The following is a 13,810-nucleotide window of genomic DNA, read 5'->3' as shown; positions in this document are numbered from 1 at the left end:
TTGAAGCACCTCCTCTGGCTTATAAGAAAATTTTCCTCCTTTGAGCCGATACCTGAAAACTATCTAATCATGTGTCTCTCAGGTAGTACTTTAACAGCCCCAAGTATGGTCAAATAACTAGGAGGTGAATTCTATAGGGATCCTTCAGGTAACTACACATTGTACTGTTATCATAACACAGAGCTGTTATAAGGACAAGTATCAAAGGGCTCCCTCCATCTTATACGATCTTCATATTACTGGTTTAGACCTAATATGAGATTCGGATGACCCAAATGGACAAACAAAATATATTTTGCCAACCATACTAGTATGTATAACCACTATATCAGAAGTACAACTTAGGCAATAGCAGTATATTGCATCTGCTTTTATAATAAGATGAAGAACAAGAGCTCGATTGCCAAACCGACATACAAGATAAACAATGACTGAAGGATCAGGTCTAGCAAAGTTTACATCTAAACTAAAAGATTTTCCAGTACTCGTGATCGACAAGGTCATAAGGGCTCCATGCCATGCTGAGCATGGCAAAAACCCCATTCCAATATTGTACCAGCACAGCGCAACAGCCTGCATGAACTGAAACTCGAACCCAGGATTCAAGAGGCTTTTGAGACGGTTCAAAGATCTCCAAAAGACTGCAAAGAACCATGCTTGGATCTAGCTTATACCACACTTGATCTCTTCAGTTTGTCATTAATTAGTTTCAGACTCATATGTGGCTGTGATATCATAGTATACGACTGCCAGCAATAACTTACTAGATTCCAAAAGATAAGATTGTTTGTGTTGAGCTACAGATGCTCATGATGATGATTTCTCAAGAAATCATCATCGTCCAATATCAGACACTCCAGTAATTATTTGGCAAATATATAACTTCAATGAAGCATTAACACAATTATAGGTACGTGATACAAATACGGGATGCATTTCTAAGAACTCTCCATCTTTCAAAGGTGAGAGTGAAAAGCAATACAAATATTTTATTTCTGTGAAGTCACCATGTTTAAAAGGTGAAAGAGCAAAGATTGTACTGGGAATGAAATAATTCATGCCAACTTATAGAAACTATCTTTACCAATGAAACTAAATAAGTAAAATTAGAAAGGTTAAGTCTGACATGTTCAGTAATTTTTTATTTTTATGAATTTTGCTTGAATGCAGTAAATGTACCTTAGTATCCTTCCTCAACACTAATTTACATAGTTTGCAATGCGTCGTAGGTCCATCAGGCAGGTTTGTTATCAGCAGAGCATCTATGAAAACAAGAATTTAAAAGCACTATTATAGATGTAAGGAAAAATACAAAGGCCCAACCAAGCATTGACCAGACAATTTATTACCACCTTTATACTGTGTCAAACCTGGTTCCCTTCCATTCGCATGGACCACCTTGATTGAAGTGATTTTTTTGTTCTTTTGCATGCTCAATAATCTGCTCCAAGAGAAAGGCTCATCACAACAAAGACCCGAACCACATAAGACTCCAGAATTTTGGATTGTTCAAATGTGCTATCTTTTTGAGTTCATAGGTTAGTTCCTCTCTTATGATAATGAGCATTTGGAATCACACACAACGGCTGTTGAATGAAGGCAGGACCTCTCTACAACACTGGCCTTATTTCCTTGCAGATATGGACTTCATTATTACTAAGAATGATTCCAAAAGGGTAAAGAGCGGCAAGAACACAAAAACATACTGTGGCATCGAAACGATGATCAATATCTTTGGCGTCACAGGACTTTGCTAAATTCATCTGCATCATTCCCTGCAAATGACTGCAATAATGCAAGATAAAGTTACTGCCAAATCATAGAATATTCAGTTACCACATCAAGCTATTCAAAGGAACATGGCTACCTTTTCATACTCTGGTCGTCAGACCATCTCATCGACCTCCCTGGTGTTCTCAATCCCCTGCGGCACCTTCTTCTCCGGAGGCTACAAATTACGATCCCGAAAGCAAGAAACAAATTCAGAACCCGAAGAAGAGAGTAAATGTGAATGCGTCAAAAGGGGAAGGGGGGCATTGCCTCCTCGCCGAGGTCGAGGGCTCTCTTGATGGCGACGTCACGTGACTTGGCCTGATTCCGCTTCTCGTTCTTTATCGCGCTTGAGCTTGGCGCCGACGGCGCTCCTTCTCTGATCATCGAGGGCAGCGTCCTCCCTTTCTTCTCGTTATTCTCTCCGCCTTCTTCCACTTCTCTTCCCTCGGTCTTCTTCCTCTTCACCATCCTCTCGTCTTCTATCAGTCACTTGTTACGATTTCTTAGTGTTAGAGAGAGAGAGAGAGAGAGAGAGAGAGAGAGAGAAAAGACGAGGAATAGTGGAAGAGCAGCTTCAATGTCAAAAACACGAACGTATATGAAGGGCCGAACTCAGAGGAAGAGGAATTGGTAGGCCCAATTAGATGAGCACGGCCTATTAAAGGATAACTCCATGGTTCATCCAATAAGCTTTCGTCTCATCCAACCAATCTGGCAAATTCTGGTAACATGAGATCAGAGAAATATAACATCAAAGAATTATGCCGCCGATAAAAGATAAAAAACACATAAGAGTAAACAAGAGGCATTTGTCACATCAGATTTCGTCGAGCTCCACTGTAGAACATAGTCCAAGAAACTAATTTTGCTGATTCATATGTAATACGCATCAGCCACTCAACAATACGACTGAAATGACGGTGGTTAAGTCATTGCTTCAACTCAACTTGCTTCTCCACAAAAGAGACAACACCTTTACCTTGTAAAAACCAAGAAAAAGATTATAACAAGGCAATACATAAGACATTTGAGCAATCAATCTAAGTCACATTTTACCAATGGTGCAGTAGCGTGTACACCGATACCACCCAAACTACAATCCCAAGCATGAGGTAAACAAACTACCGTTTGATGATAAAATAATACATGAAAGTCATCCCCTTCATCTGAATTTGCAATGGTGAAACCCATTGTCTTAGAAGTGTGTGCCCTCTGGAGGCTGCACTAATTTACGGTTATGTGGTGCCGCCATTTCTTTCTTAAGCTGTGTTAAAATATACTCCATTGTGTAGTCACGTTCCCAGTTCCCTAGAACTGAAAATTTTCTCGGATCCACCTGGATTTATTTATCAAAATATCAGTTTGTTTCCAATAAAAATAATTCCATAAAAGCTTCTATATCTGTAAATCCATTCTAAGCTGCATAGATTTACCACTCCAGTGTCAGGATTGACACAAGTCATGTTAACCCGTGAATGAAATCGAACACTTGGTGGTTTATCAGGATAGTCCTTGTTGCAAAACAACTTGAGCTGATAGATGCGACCCTCATGGACAGTCTGTAAAAAAGTACTAGTGCAAGAGATGAGCGTAGTTCAATTATGGCAAGATATTTAAGTTAAAACTGGAGTCTCTTACATTATGAGGACCAATTATTGTCCCAGTCCACGAGCGCATGTAAATGTCATCTCCATCATCCATGCCGTAGCTTACAGTTCCATCTCCTACGCCCTTTTCTCCTCGTTCAAGTTCTTCAAGCAATCTGAAGTTCCGAGGAACTGCATGCAAAGCGAATGAAGATAATGCTATTGAATGATGCGTAACTGTGATCTAAAATGAAAAGAATGTGTAGCAAACAAAAGCCTATGTGAAAATTGTAATATCAACTTAGGTCTCCAAGTACGTATCCTAATACTTTTGAAGTTTGAGAGGTTCAGGGCAGGAACGGTACAAACATTAGTTCCACCCAAAACAGAATAACTGAGAAGATGATTGACACAAATAGAAACAGATTAATCATGTAAAAAGAAAGACAACAAATTAAGAAAAAAAAGAAGGCACAAACACCAAGAAAAATTATTAGGAAGTGTTTTTTTTAAGTGCAAGATTTCACTAAACTGGTCCAAACAATGTCATCCTTGTTTTCCTCCTATACATAATTAGGAAATACTAACTGCACAAGCAGTATGATGTGTAGGACCATCCTCTTCATTTATGGCCAAAGAAGCCAGCTTATGCTCCACCTAATTGGGAGTGCCCAACGGGTCAAACAGCTAGCACTGACCCTAGGCTAATAACAGGAAGAACAAAAGACAAAACGAAGTGATGTACATGAATGACAATGGTTCATACAACATGGTGAAAATACTAATAAATGGAGAAATCCAAACAACTAAGATACTGATCCAGCAGTTCTAAATGGTAAGCTTAACTGCAGGACGCACTATTTTGAAGTAGTCAGGAACAGCCCACAACAGGTGGCTTCCCAGAGTGAAAGAGAGAACACAGAAGAGAGAAAGTTGTGGAAGATAAGAGGGAGAAGGGAAAAAGGATGGGAGGTTGTCTGAACCTGGCCATGCAGTTGTACTGGCTTCAGGGCTCATTACCATCACTTTTCCCATGTAATCGAATCAACACCGCCAAAACTGGTTGGTTCCTCCTAGATCCCTCTTTTCAAATAAAACTGGGAAGTTACTATTGAAAATCATCATATTTCCCAAAAATGGCCCGATCCCTCTGAAACCCACCCCAATTGAATCAGCTTCAGATGAAGACTGGGGGCTGGGAGCCATTGCCATCTCTATCACCATGAAACAAAACCAATTATCAACCAAAACTAATCAGTACAAAATGCTAAAAATCATCTTCTTTCCAAAAGCACACGCCGACCCCAGTAACATCTTTTATAGGTTGAGGGAAACCCAGCTAAATTGAGTGGATTTGTGTTGGGACCCATAAGTTCGGAACCCTCTGACATCTATTTCAGGCAAAACTAAACATTTGCTATAACCTCTCTAATGTATATTTATACTTCTATAAACTGATAAAATTCTTGCTTTCATTGCTTTGATATCTTATTGAATCTTATATTATTCCCAGTCTACCTGGCCAGAAAAGCTGCAACTTCAGAAACCACCTGCAACCGCCAGGCTGGAAGAAAGAGATCTTCAGTAAAACCCTTGATTTAACAATTAGTCTTGCTGAGAACTTACATAGAAAATTATCTTTATTAATATTTCTTCTTTGAGAACATCCATTTCTCACAAAATCCTGACTCAATAGATGACAGATCCTATATCTAGGGATCCTCCTGCCTTTGTTCTCACTTGTCAGCTACATGGTTCGCTCCTGCCTTTTTCCTTCTAGTGTTGCCATTTTGTACAACTGCCAGGGTAAAATGGCTAGCACCTAGACTTATACAAGCCTTTCTTGCCTCAAGCTCCTTTAAATACTGCCAAAATGGCCTATACCACTGTCCCTGAGCTAGCACCAAGCCTTAAATAAACTAATCACCTAGATCACCTCATGCATGTAATTAATCAGGCATATTAGCATATTTGGATATAAATATCTCGGTGGATGTCAGGCATGTCTCCTCATGCAACATATACAATTTTATACTTATCGTGCTTGTATTATCTTCTCAAAAGTTTGACTTTGTTTCCACAATGAGGATAACTATGAACATCCATCCCTAAATGACATAGAAATCTTGTTTAATGTTTGGCTTAACAATTGTCACCCAAAGTCAGGGAACTTACTCATCAATCCCTCATTGTAAGTTTAGAGTTGTGTACATGAGTGTAAAAAGCCGACATGGTTTACACATGTAACAGACCAGTGATTGCAAAAGGCGCTCGGGCGAGGCGAGGCGAGGCCCGAGCGCCTCGCTAATGTCCCAGGCGGAGCGCTTCAAACAGGCGCCGCCTGGGCGCTCGCCCGAGCCCAGGCGCTGGGCGCTTCGGGCGAGCGCCTGGGTAAACCAAGGCGACCGAACCAGAATTTTAGGTCTGGTTCGGTCCTGGTTCAGTTGTTAATTGGTTCAATCAAACCAACTAAACCGATATAACCCCAACCCTAACCCTAACCCAACACTAACCTGCTGCCGCTGCCGCTCTCGATCCCGATCGCGATCTCGTCGCTCGCTCCCGCTGCCGCTGTCGCTGCTCGCGCCTCCCGCGAGCCTTCCCACTGCTAGCGCCTCCCGCGAGCCCTCTCGCTGCTCGCGCCTCCTGCGAGCCCTCCCGCTGCTCGCGCCTCCCGCGAGCCCTCTCGCTGCTCGCGTCTCCTGAGAGCCCTCCCGCGAGCCTTCCCGCTGCTCGCGCCTCCCTCGAGCCCTCCCGCTGCTCACGCCTCCCGCGAGCCCTCCCACTGCTCGCGCCTCCCGCGAGCCCTCTCGCCTCCTGCGAGCCCTCCCGCGAGCCTTCCCGCTGCTCACACCTCCCTCGAGGCCTCCCGCTGCTCGCGCCTTCCGCTCCCTTTCCCTTTCCCGCTGTCGCTGCCGCCGCTGCTGCTGCTGCCGTTGTCGCCGCTCGCCGTTGCTTCCTCGTTTCTCCATCAGGCTCAGTATACTCTTAATATTAAGTTTATTTGAATTTTGAAATGATTAATTTTCTGTTAATAGATTAATAATATATTATTTTGATTTTAATGTTGTTAATTTTTATTTATTTGAAATTATTGTTATAATTATATTATATATTTTTATAATTTAGATAATTTTAAATAATTATATTATATATTTTTATAATTTAGCGCCTCGCTTCGCTCGGGCGAGCGCCTAGCGCCTCGGGCGTTTGTGGACCTTGGCGCCTAGCGCTTTTTAAATCACTGGTAAGGACAATTAGCAGCCTATATGGAAATTTTACATGACATGGATGAGTGTAAAGCAAGAGGGTGTTAGTTCAAGAACTTCAAGAGCCTGAAAAGAAAGAAAACAAGATACACTGAAGTGCATTTCCTAATGGAGATTGAAATTCTAGGATTAGATGAAAATGTTCATGAACTTAGTTCCATGTGAACCTTCATAAAAGAGGGCATAAGTTTGAGGAAAAGATTTTAAAAGACTTCAAAGGCAATTCAGTGTAGGATGTGTATAAATATATGAGCCAATCCTTGTGCCGCTGCACTGCTGAGTAGGGGTTCAAGCAGTACCATACCAAATTATCTTTGCAATGTGCTAAGGAAGCATGGCGAGTGCTTTCAAACTATGTCACAAAAATCAATGGGGTCATATCAAAGTATGCCATGATAACAAGTCTGACAAGATGTCTTTGATGAATCTTGATAAAATTCAAATAAAGCCTTCTGCATCCGGTCTCTTTTCTCCAACTCGAATTTCCATCAAATAAAAGGTAACAAGAATGTTCTTACTGTTATTGGCAACAAAGGTAACTACATTAAGGGTGCCAAGCAGAGATCCTCAACAGTAATCATAGAGGAATTCTGATATCGATAGCTGGAACAAACAAAAGCGATGATCCCTCTCCAACAACATTGCCATATCTTGTTTGTCACTTCTCATGCATAGCGAGCTTACATATACTCTTAAAAGTCTAAGACAAGATAAGGTGAACATATATGTGTCACAAATCATCCAACGAGTAGCATCCATTCCAGGTCATGCTGCCAACACCCGGGCCTCGCTATTAAGTGTGAAAAAGCTACCAAAAGCCAGAAACCTATTAAAGATACATCATTGATGCCCCACCAAGACGTATCACCGAATTGTTTCCCTCCTGGGCATCAATTTGCGATCCTTTCAACCTTCTCAAATACGAAAGAACGATCAGGCCGCGAAAATAATCTTTTAGGTTCCGATTCGCGGAACCCCTAATCTTGATTTATGCATAGATCTAACTGGAACCCCTAATCTTGATTAGAAGAAACGATAGAGATGAGAAGAGGAGGGGAGAGGAAGGGGTGAGATTTCTCACCAACGATGCCTGATCCACCGGAACCACCGAGCGGCATTGATGAGAAGAACTTCTTTGATCGGTGACTTGCCTCGAGCTTCGTCGTCTCCTGGCGACCACGGACGATCCCAGCCGAAGAATAATCTCAAGGCGACGAAGTAGAATGGGAAGCCCAAAGCAATCGGGCCGATAACAAATACCTATTCATTTAATTTACTGGTTGCCAAATTACATATAAGTCCTCACAAGTTACTGATTTTTGTATTTATTCCTCAAAATTAAGTACCATTCTGCAAAACAAAAAAAAAAGTTAATCTCCACCGCTAATTAAAACTGATTGATATTGAGACAAATCAAAATACTTATTCGATTATAAGATTTATTTGTTACCTCTCTCCAGTATTCCGGCAATAACCTCATATGCAATAATAATAGCCGTCCGTATTGATCTCTCAATCCATCCAACGCTCCAGAAATCGTCTCCGCCCTCTCCTTTCTCCGGTGATTTCTTTTTCCGCTCCCATCATATCTCCGTCACTCAACAAGCACGGCAATCCCCAACCATGTCATTGAGTCGATCGCCCCCGTCTCCTCTGACTCTCGCCGCCCCGTTCGCGACCACTGCGGGAGGGAATGGCGGCCGCCATCAGCTCCTCCTACCGCACCGGAGCTGGACGAACCCTAATCTCGCGGTGTCAACAAGAGTGGGAGGAGGTGCGTCGGTTCGGTGCATGGCGAACCAGCGGCGGGTGAAGATGGTGGCGAAGCAGATCCAAAGGGAGCTGTCCGATATGTTGCTCACAGACAAGGTCCTCCAGTACGCCGTCCTGCCTGAGGCATCCCTGGGCGCCGATCGCTACCTCTCCTCCCTCACCACCATTAGCGGCGTTGAGGTCTCCGGCGACCTCCAGGTGATTCAAAATCCATTCTTTCGACCTATTCGATACTTCTTATGGTTGACGGATGTGATCTTTACTAGTTCGTCTGTTAAAGGCGACCATATAACGGATCTTATTTTAAGCAAAAAGATACCTTTTTTTTTCCTTTGCAGGTGGTTCTACAAGTGTAAATTTCTTAGTCCTCTCGAAAATATTTTTGCGTTGGTGGAAGATTAACTTAGGAGACTTTTTTGGTTGCTTGAGGTACAGATTGGCACAAAACTTTAGGGTTGATGCTAGGATAATGTTATGTTGGCAAGTGACAACTTAGGCCAAATTGGGGCATAGTCAATAAGGATGGCTTCTGTGAAACAAATCGTCCATAGGTTTTCATCAATCCTTGGTTATCATAGCGTGTCGTCTAACACATTTCATATTCTTGGACCAACCAATCAAACATTAATTCAGTTAAATTAGATAATGGTTTTTGGTAAATGGGATATCAGTCATCTAACCCAAAACATGTCTGGACGAAAACCCTCTTTCCCCAACCGTGCGCACTTGTTCTAAACTAATACCCGTGTTTGAATCTCAAGTAGTCGTTTGAAGGTTCTACTTGCATCTGCCTAATAATCATGACTTAAAATTCTATTAATATGGTCCATTGCGCAATGGGCAAAGGCCCCTCGATCTTCAAAAGGTTTACTTATGTGAAAAAGGAAATTTGCCTGGTTTCCAAGGACCAAATACTTGAAATTGTTCGTAATTTCTGGGCATTTTAAAGCATAGCTGTTCTCACCATTTTGAGAAGGGTTATTTATTTCCTATACAATTCTCCTCATTTTTCAATACATATATTTTGTATCTATTTTATCTTAACCTTCTCCTAATAAACGGTCAAAGGATGGATTTGGTTGAGGTCTTTAGTATGAACCACCATTATTGCCTTGGTGTTATACTTGGCATGGAATGGCTGGACCCATTCTGCTCATGCAAACGTTGATGCAAATTTCAAAAGACACTTTTGGATCAAAATAACTAATTTATCCACTAATATATAAATCTTATATTACTGTATGCTAATGAACTTATTAAGTTTTTTTTTTACTTTGATAACTATACTACACAATTATTTAACATGGCAACGGATATAGCACTCAAGTTATCCTTTTTTATCCACTTGTCCTTGTAGGTTGTTAAGGTATATGTGTCGGTCTTTGGTGATGAACGAGGAAGAGAGGTTGCTATTGCTGGACTCAAGTCGAAAGCCAAGTATGTGCGTAGTGAACTAGGGAGACGTATGAAGTTGCGCCTGACTCCCGAAATACGTTTTATCGAGGATGAGTCCCTAGAAAGAGGAAGCAGGGTAAATCTATTCATCACTTTATGATGGCACCTTTCTTTAAGCTATATTTTCTTTATTGGGCTTGTTATAATTTATTTCTCTTGGCTGCATCAATGTAAGTATAGCAGTTGTAGTATTTCTCTTAGTTGCTTCGTGATTGGTCCTTTAGTTGTTTGTTTTTAAACTTTTACTCTTCTTGCTTATTACTTGATGCTCTTGAATTACCTAGTAATATTACTCTTGAAAAACTCAACAGAAGGAAAAGATCCATGCAGCTAGCTCCACAGCTAGCTTATAATTGTTTTCATGCCTTGTCTTCTTGTAGATCAATTTATCAGCTATCGTAAATTAGACTGATCAGCATTTCCAAACTGCAAGTTGCCTAATTGCAATTAATATTAGTCATGCCCTTTTAGGCAATTCCAAGTTTATGCCTTCAGGGCTTGTCTTGTAAGATTTTGGGTTATCTTTCTCTCTCTTCACTTCTTGTTAATGGTAAATGATGCTATTGTTTTCTTCACTGAATTTAGAAGATTTTGAAACTTAGGTCCATTTACCTTTCATTTTTTTCTTTTTAATTAGAAATTCAAAACATGAAAATTAAGTTGTTTGATATCTGTTGTAAAAGAGAAACAGAACAAAGCTGAAATCCAACTCACTTTTTTTATTTTGAAAATTTTGTTGATTTCTTTGTATGTTGCAATTTTTTTCTTTGAAAAATCTGAAAAGGCAATTCTTCTTGTTTGATTAGTTGAGTGGGGGGCAAAATAAATCCATGATTAGAACCTCAACATGATGATAAGAACCTTTTCTTGATTTGTATGGCTTAGCAATTTGAAGTAAAGAAAGCTTTGTAATTAACAAGTATATGTTTATGTCAAGCTATTAAGCTAAAGTCAGGTAAACAGGAAAAGGTTCACAGTGTAGCACACACATCATCAATCATTAGCTAAAAGAATTATACAGAGTTTTTCTTATATTACTATATTTTTGTGGTTGATCAACCAAAATAACTTTGTTCAGCCTACAGTCACTCAAAATTTCTCCTGCAGGTGTTGGCAATATTGGATAGGTTAAAAGAAGAGAAGAAGAGTTCAGAAGGTAATGATGTTAAACAGCTTGAACCCCTGAATTCATCTGAAGAAGATGCAGATGGGGATATGGATGATGAAGATGAAGGCATCATTTACATTAAGTAAGGCTACCATCTGTACAGAAGGAACTGTTGGAGCTATAGTTCCAAAATGACATGGTAAGTTTAAAATCTATCGAAAAATTAAAAAGAAGACTGTATATTTAGGGGTTTGGTATACGCAAATGAGTGGTTAAGTTTGTTTACCAATCCATGAAATTCATGCCATTATTTCAGGAATTAATTTGAAGAATATTTTGTACTATTTGGGTTTACTTACAGTTACATGATTTCTTCCTCATCTTAAGGTTAATAAACTTGAAATTAGAACATCCATCAATTCGAGGACGTGGACTGACCTTGCCATGGATCGGATGACAGGAAAAATATCTTTTCTTTCCAAAATAGACACCGATGACCCATATTTGGCCAGCCTATTAGCTCTATAGACTGCTTTAAAACACATTCTGCAAACAATGGCAGGCACAAACACATTGAAATCAGTTCATCTAGGTATAGGAGTTGATAAATTCTCAGAGGTTTGATAAAATGCAGGAAATTGCTCTCATACAAGTCATATTTTGATTGCTTTCTCTGAAGACCTTTCTAATCAGTGCTGTTTAATTCCTTGCAGGGTATGCCAATCAAATTGTGGCAAGAAAAAGAGGCCATGCATTGGACTAGCAATTTGCATATGTGAAGCTAACCTCAACCTTGTCCTTGAAACAGTTATTTTCCCTGGATAAAGCCTGCTTTTTAAAAATATTTATGAAATATAATTAACTGTTTCCACAAAAAAAAACCATTTGGCAAGCCACCTTTGCAGTCTGATGCTTGTCACATGGAAGTGAAGAGTAAAGGCAGATTACAGCAAGTTGTTTAGTTGATGACTAATGCCATGTATGGATCATTAGTAAATTTCTGAAACTTCTGAATAGTAAATTTTGTAGCTATGTTGTAAAAAATGGTACAAAGCAAATATAGCTTTTAGAAATGGTATATATTCTCATAAGAACAATATGTGACACCTTTTAAAAACGAATACAAAAGAAAAGCACATTGGGATGTTGCAGTTATAACATCATAAGGTACATGAATATAGATTCAATCATGATTTGATTTGAACTAGAACCGAATTGAAATCGAACCGATCAAGAATTAGAACTAAATTGGGTCAACGATTTAACTGTTCAAAAAACCAAACATAAATCGATTTTTGATGATTCGATTTCGAATAAGTTAACAAATTTTAAACGGTCAAATGTTGCTCTAAATGATAACCAGAGGGATATTTTGAAATAAAAATAAAAATAACAAATATGATAGACGGTTCTGATTCAAGAACCAAAACCACCTGATTCAAGAACCACGTTCCAAATGCATTAACAATGTGTATCAACACCGCTTCGATCTGAAGTCTATTCTGCAATGACTGACGACATCTGTCACTCTAATGTGCTTAGTTGGTGGCTCTCTCGACACTTAACACCAATTTTATTCACAAGACATAAAGCTTACGATAACACCTGGCATGACCCACACCCACGTAGATGTAAGCCGCGGAAACAGTCACCCGCTCCCGCACTGACACAGCACCGCTGCTGTCGGTGGCCGCGGACCGCCGATGCGTGAGTTTTACTCCCCGAGCCATACTCGACTCGAACGTGTCCGATGTGCCCACCGAGTCACCTTCAAATCTTTATAATCAACAGAGTCAAACCTAAAGGGGCCCTCTCGTAAGCATGATTGTTGAGACTGAGGCATCCGTTCCTTTCCCACGCAACGTGGTGTAGGCTGTCGCTGCCCCCGCCAACCCAACCCCATACCACAACACAACAAAAGACTGCGCGTCGGTACACCTCACCAATAATAATTATCAATAGCATCGTAAACCCTCATAATATTGGCGGCGACAACCCAATCGGCACGCGCGAGCCCTTCTCTGGCCTTCATCGCCTCTGATGAAGCTGCCTTCCTCCCATCGGACGGTCGGCGGCCACGGCCCCACCGCCGAAGTGCATGATTGACGGTCCACGTTGCATGTGCATGTGTCAGCACGTTGCCTGCCATGGCCTCTTCGCCACCGACACCTCACGCGCAACAGGTCTCTCCTGTGCCTCCTCCTTTCCCCCGCGATGGATGACGATGATGTGAGATATGAAGCGCAAACGGAACTTCGCATGCGCGTTTCACGTGAGAAAACCCAAGGACGATGTAAAGGGTCCTCTGATCCAATTATATATTAAAGTGTTTGGATCTGTTATTTTGGTCACTATCATAAAATTTTATTTTAAAATATTATAAATTAAATAAATGGACTCATAATTTCAATCAAATCAAATTCAAACATAAAATGTTAATATCATAATGGACTGACTACAAATAATGACAAAAAATAAATAAATTATTATATTTAAATTACTTTATAATGTTTTTAATATCATAATATGTGCCTAATTTACCATATTCACGAGGTGCCGTTATATCTGGTATACTTATTGGCCATGTGTGGACGATATCTCGCGCGTGTGGTGACCGCCACAAGCTTCAACGAACACCTTGCCGCGTGCAGAATCGTATCGTCATGAGCGGCAAGTGTAACGCCGGACCGTCTCTAGGAAATCTACACAAACAGACCTGCGTTACTACCCAGATTGCGACGACGAGGGGCCGTCCGTGGGTCCCAGATTTGGGTCGGGTAAGTTGCGTGGTGGTGGTTGTAGACGCGGGTGGGCGACGTATGTGAACTAAAGCTGAGCGGACGCCA

The 13,810-nt window shown here is 40.7% G+C and overlaps 2 protein-coding genes across 2 annotated transcripts; one reads left to right on the top strand and one right to left on the bottom strand.

Moving 5' to 3' along the window:
- Positions 1–2,799: 2,799 nt before the first annotated feature.
- Positions 2,800–7,870, bottom strand: LOC135634175 (ubiquitin-conjugating enzyme E2 variant 1C-like). Its single transcript, XM_065144452.1, has 4 exons — positions 7,710–7,870; positions 3,412–3,551; positions 3,207–3,332; positions 2,800–3,109 (listed from the first exon to the last, which is right to left on the bottom strand). Exons 1-4 carry the CDS (start codon positions 7,744–7,746, stop codon positions 2,969–2,971), a joined length of 444 nt encoding a protein of 147 aa, XP_065000524.1. The 5' UTR covers positions 7,747–7,870; the 3' UTR covers positions 2,800–2,968.
- A 298-nt stretch (positions 7,871–8,168) lies between these two features.
- LOC135634174 (probable ribosome-binding factor A, chloroplastic) lies at positions 8,169–12,008 on the top strand. Its single transcript, XM_065144451.1, has 4 exons — positions 8,169–8,599; positions 9,759–9,932; positions 10,964–11,163; positions 11,678–12,008. The coding sequence occupies exons 1-3, from the start codon at positions 8,252–8,254 to the stop codon at positions 11,108–11,110; spliced, it is 669 nt and encodes a 222-aa protein (XP_065000523.1). The 5' UTR covers positions 8,169–8,251; the 3' UTR covers positions 11,111–11,163; positions 11,678–12,008.
- Positions 12,009–13,810: the final 1,802 nt, after the last annotated feature.

This window comes from Musa acuminata, chromosome BXJ3-3 (genome assembly GCF_036884655.1).
Source record: "Musa acuminata AAA Group cultivar baxijiao chromosome BXJ3-3, Cavendish_Baxijiao_AAA, whole genome shotgun sequence".
Taxonomy (NCBI): Eukaryota; Viridiplantae; Streptophyta; class Magnoliopsida; order Zingiberales; family Musaceae; genus Musa; species Musa acuminata.
The sequence above is the reverse complement of the archived record's forward strand: the minus strand, read 5'-3'. Positions and strand labels throughout refer to the sequence as shown.

Coding starts and splice junctions, on each gene's coding strand:
- LOC135634175 (XM_065144452.1), bottom strand. CDS start 7,746: ATGCCGCTCGGTGGTTCCGGTGGATCAGGCATCGTTG. Junction 3,552..7,709: donor CGGTGGATCAGGCATCGTTG/GTGAGAAATCTC, acceptor CTTTGCATGCAG/TTCCTCGGAACTTCAGATTG. Junction 3,333..3,411: donor CAATAATTGGTCCTCATAAT/GTAAGAGACTCC, acceptor ACTTTTTTACAG/ACTGTCCATGAGGGTCGCAT.
- LOC135634174 (XM_065144451.1), top strand. CDS start 8,252: ATGTCATTGAGTCGATCGCCCCCGTCTCCTCTGACTCTCGCCGCCCCG. Junction 8,600..9,758: donor AGGTCTCCGGCGACCTCCAG/GTGATTCAAAAT, acceptor TTGTCCTTGTAG/GTTGTTAAGGTATATGTGTC. Junction 9,933..10,963: donor CCCTAGAAAGAGGAAGCAGG/GTAAATCTATTC, acceptor TTTCTCCTGCAG/GTGTTGGCAATATTGGATAG.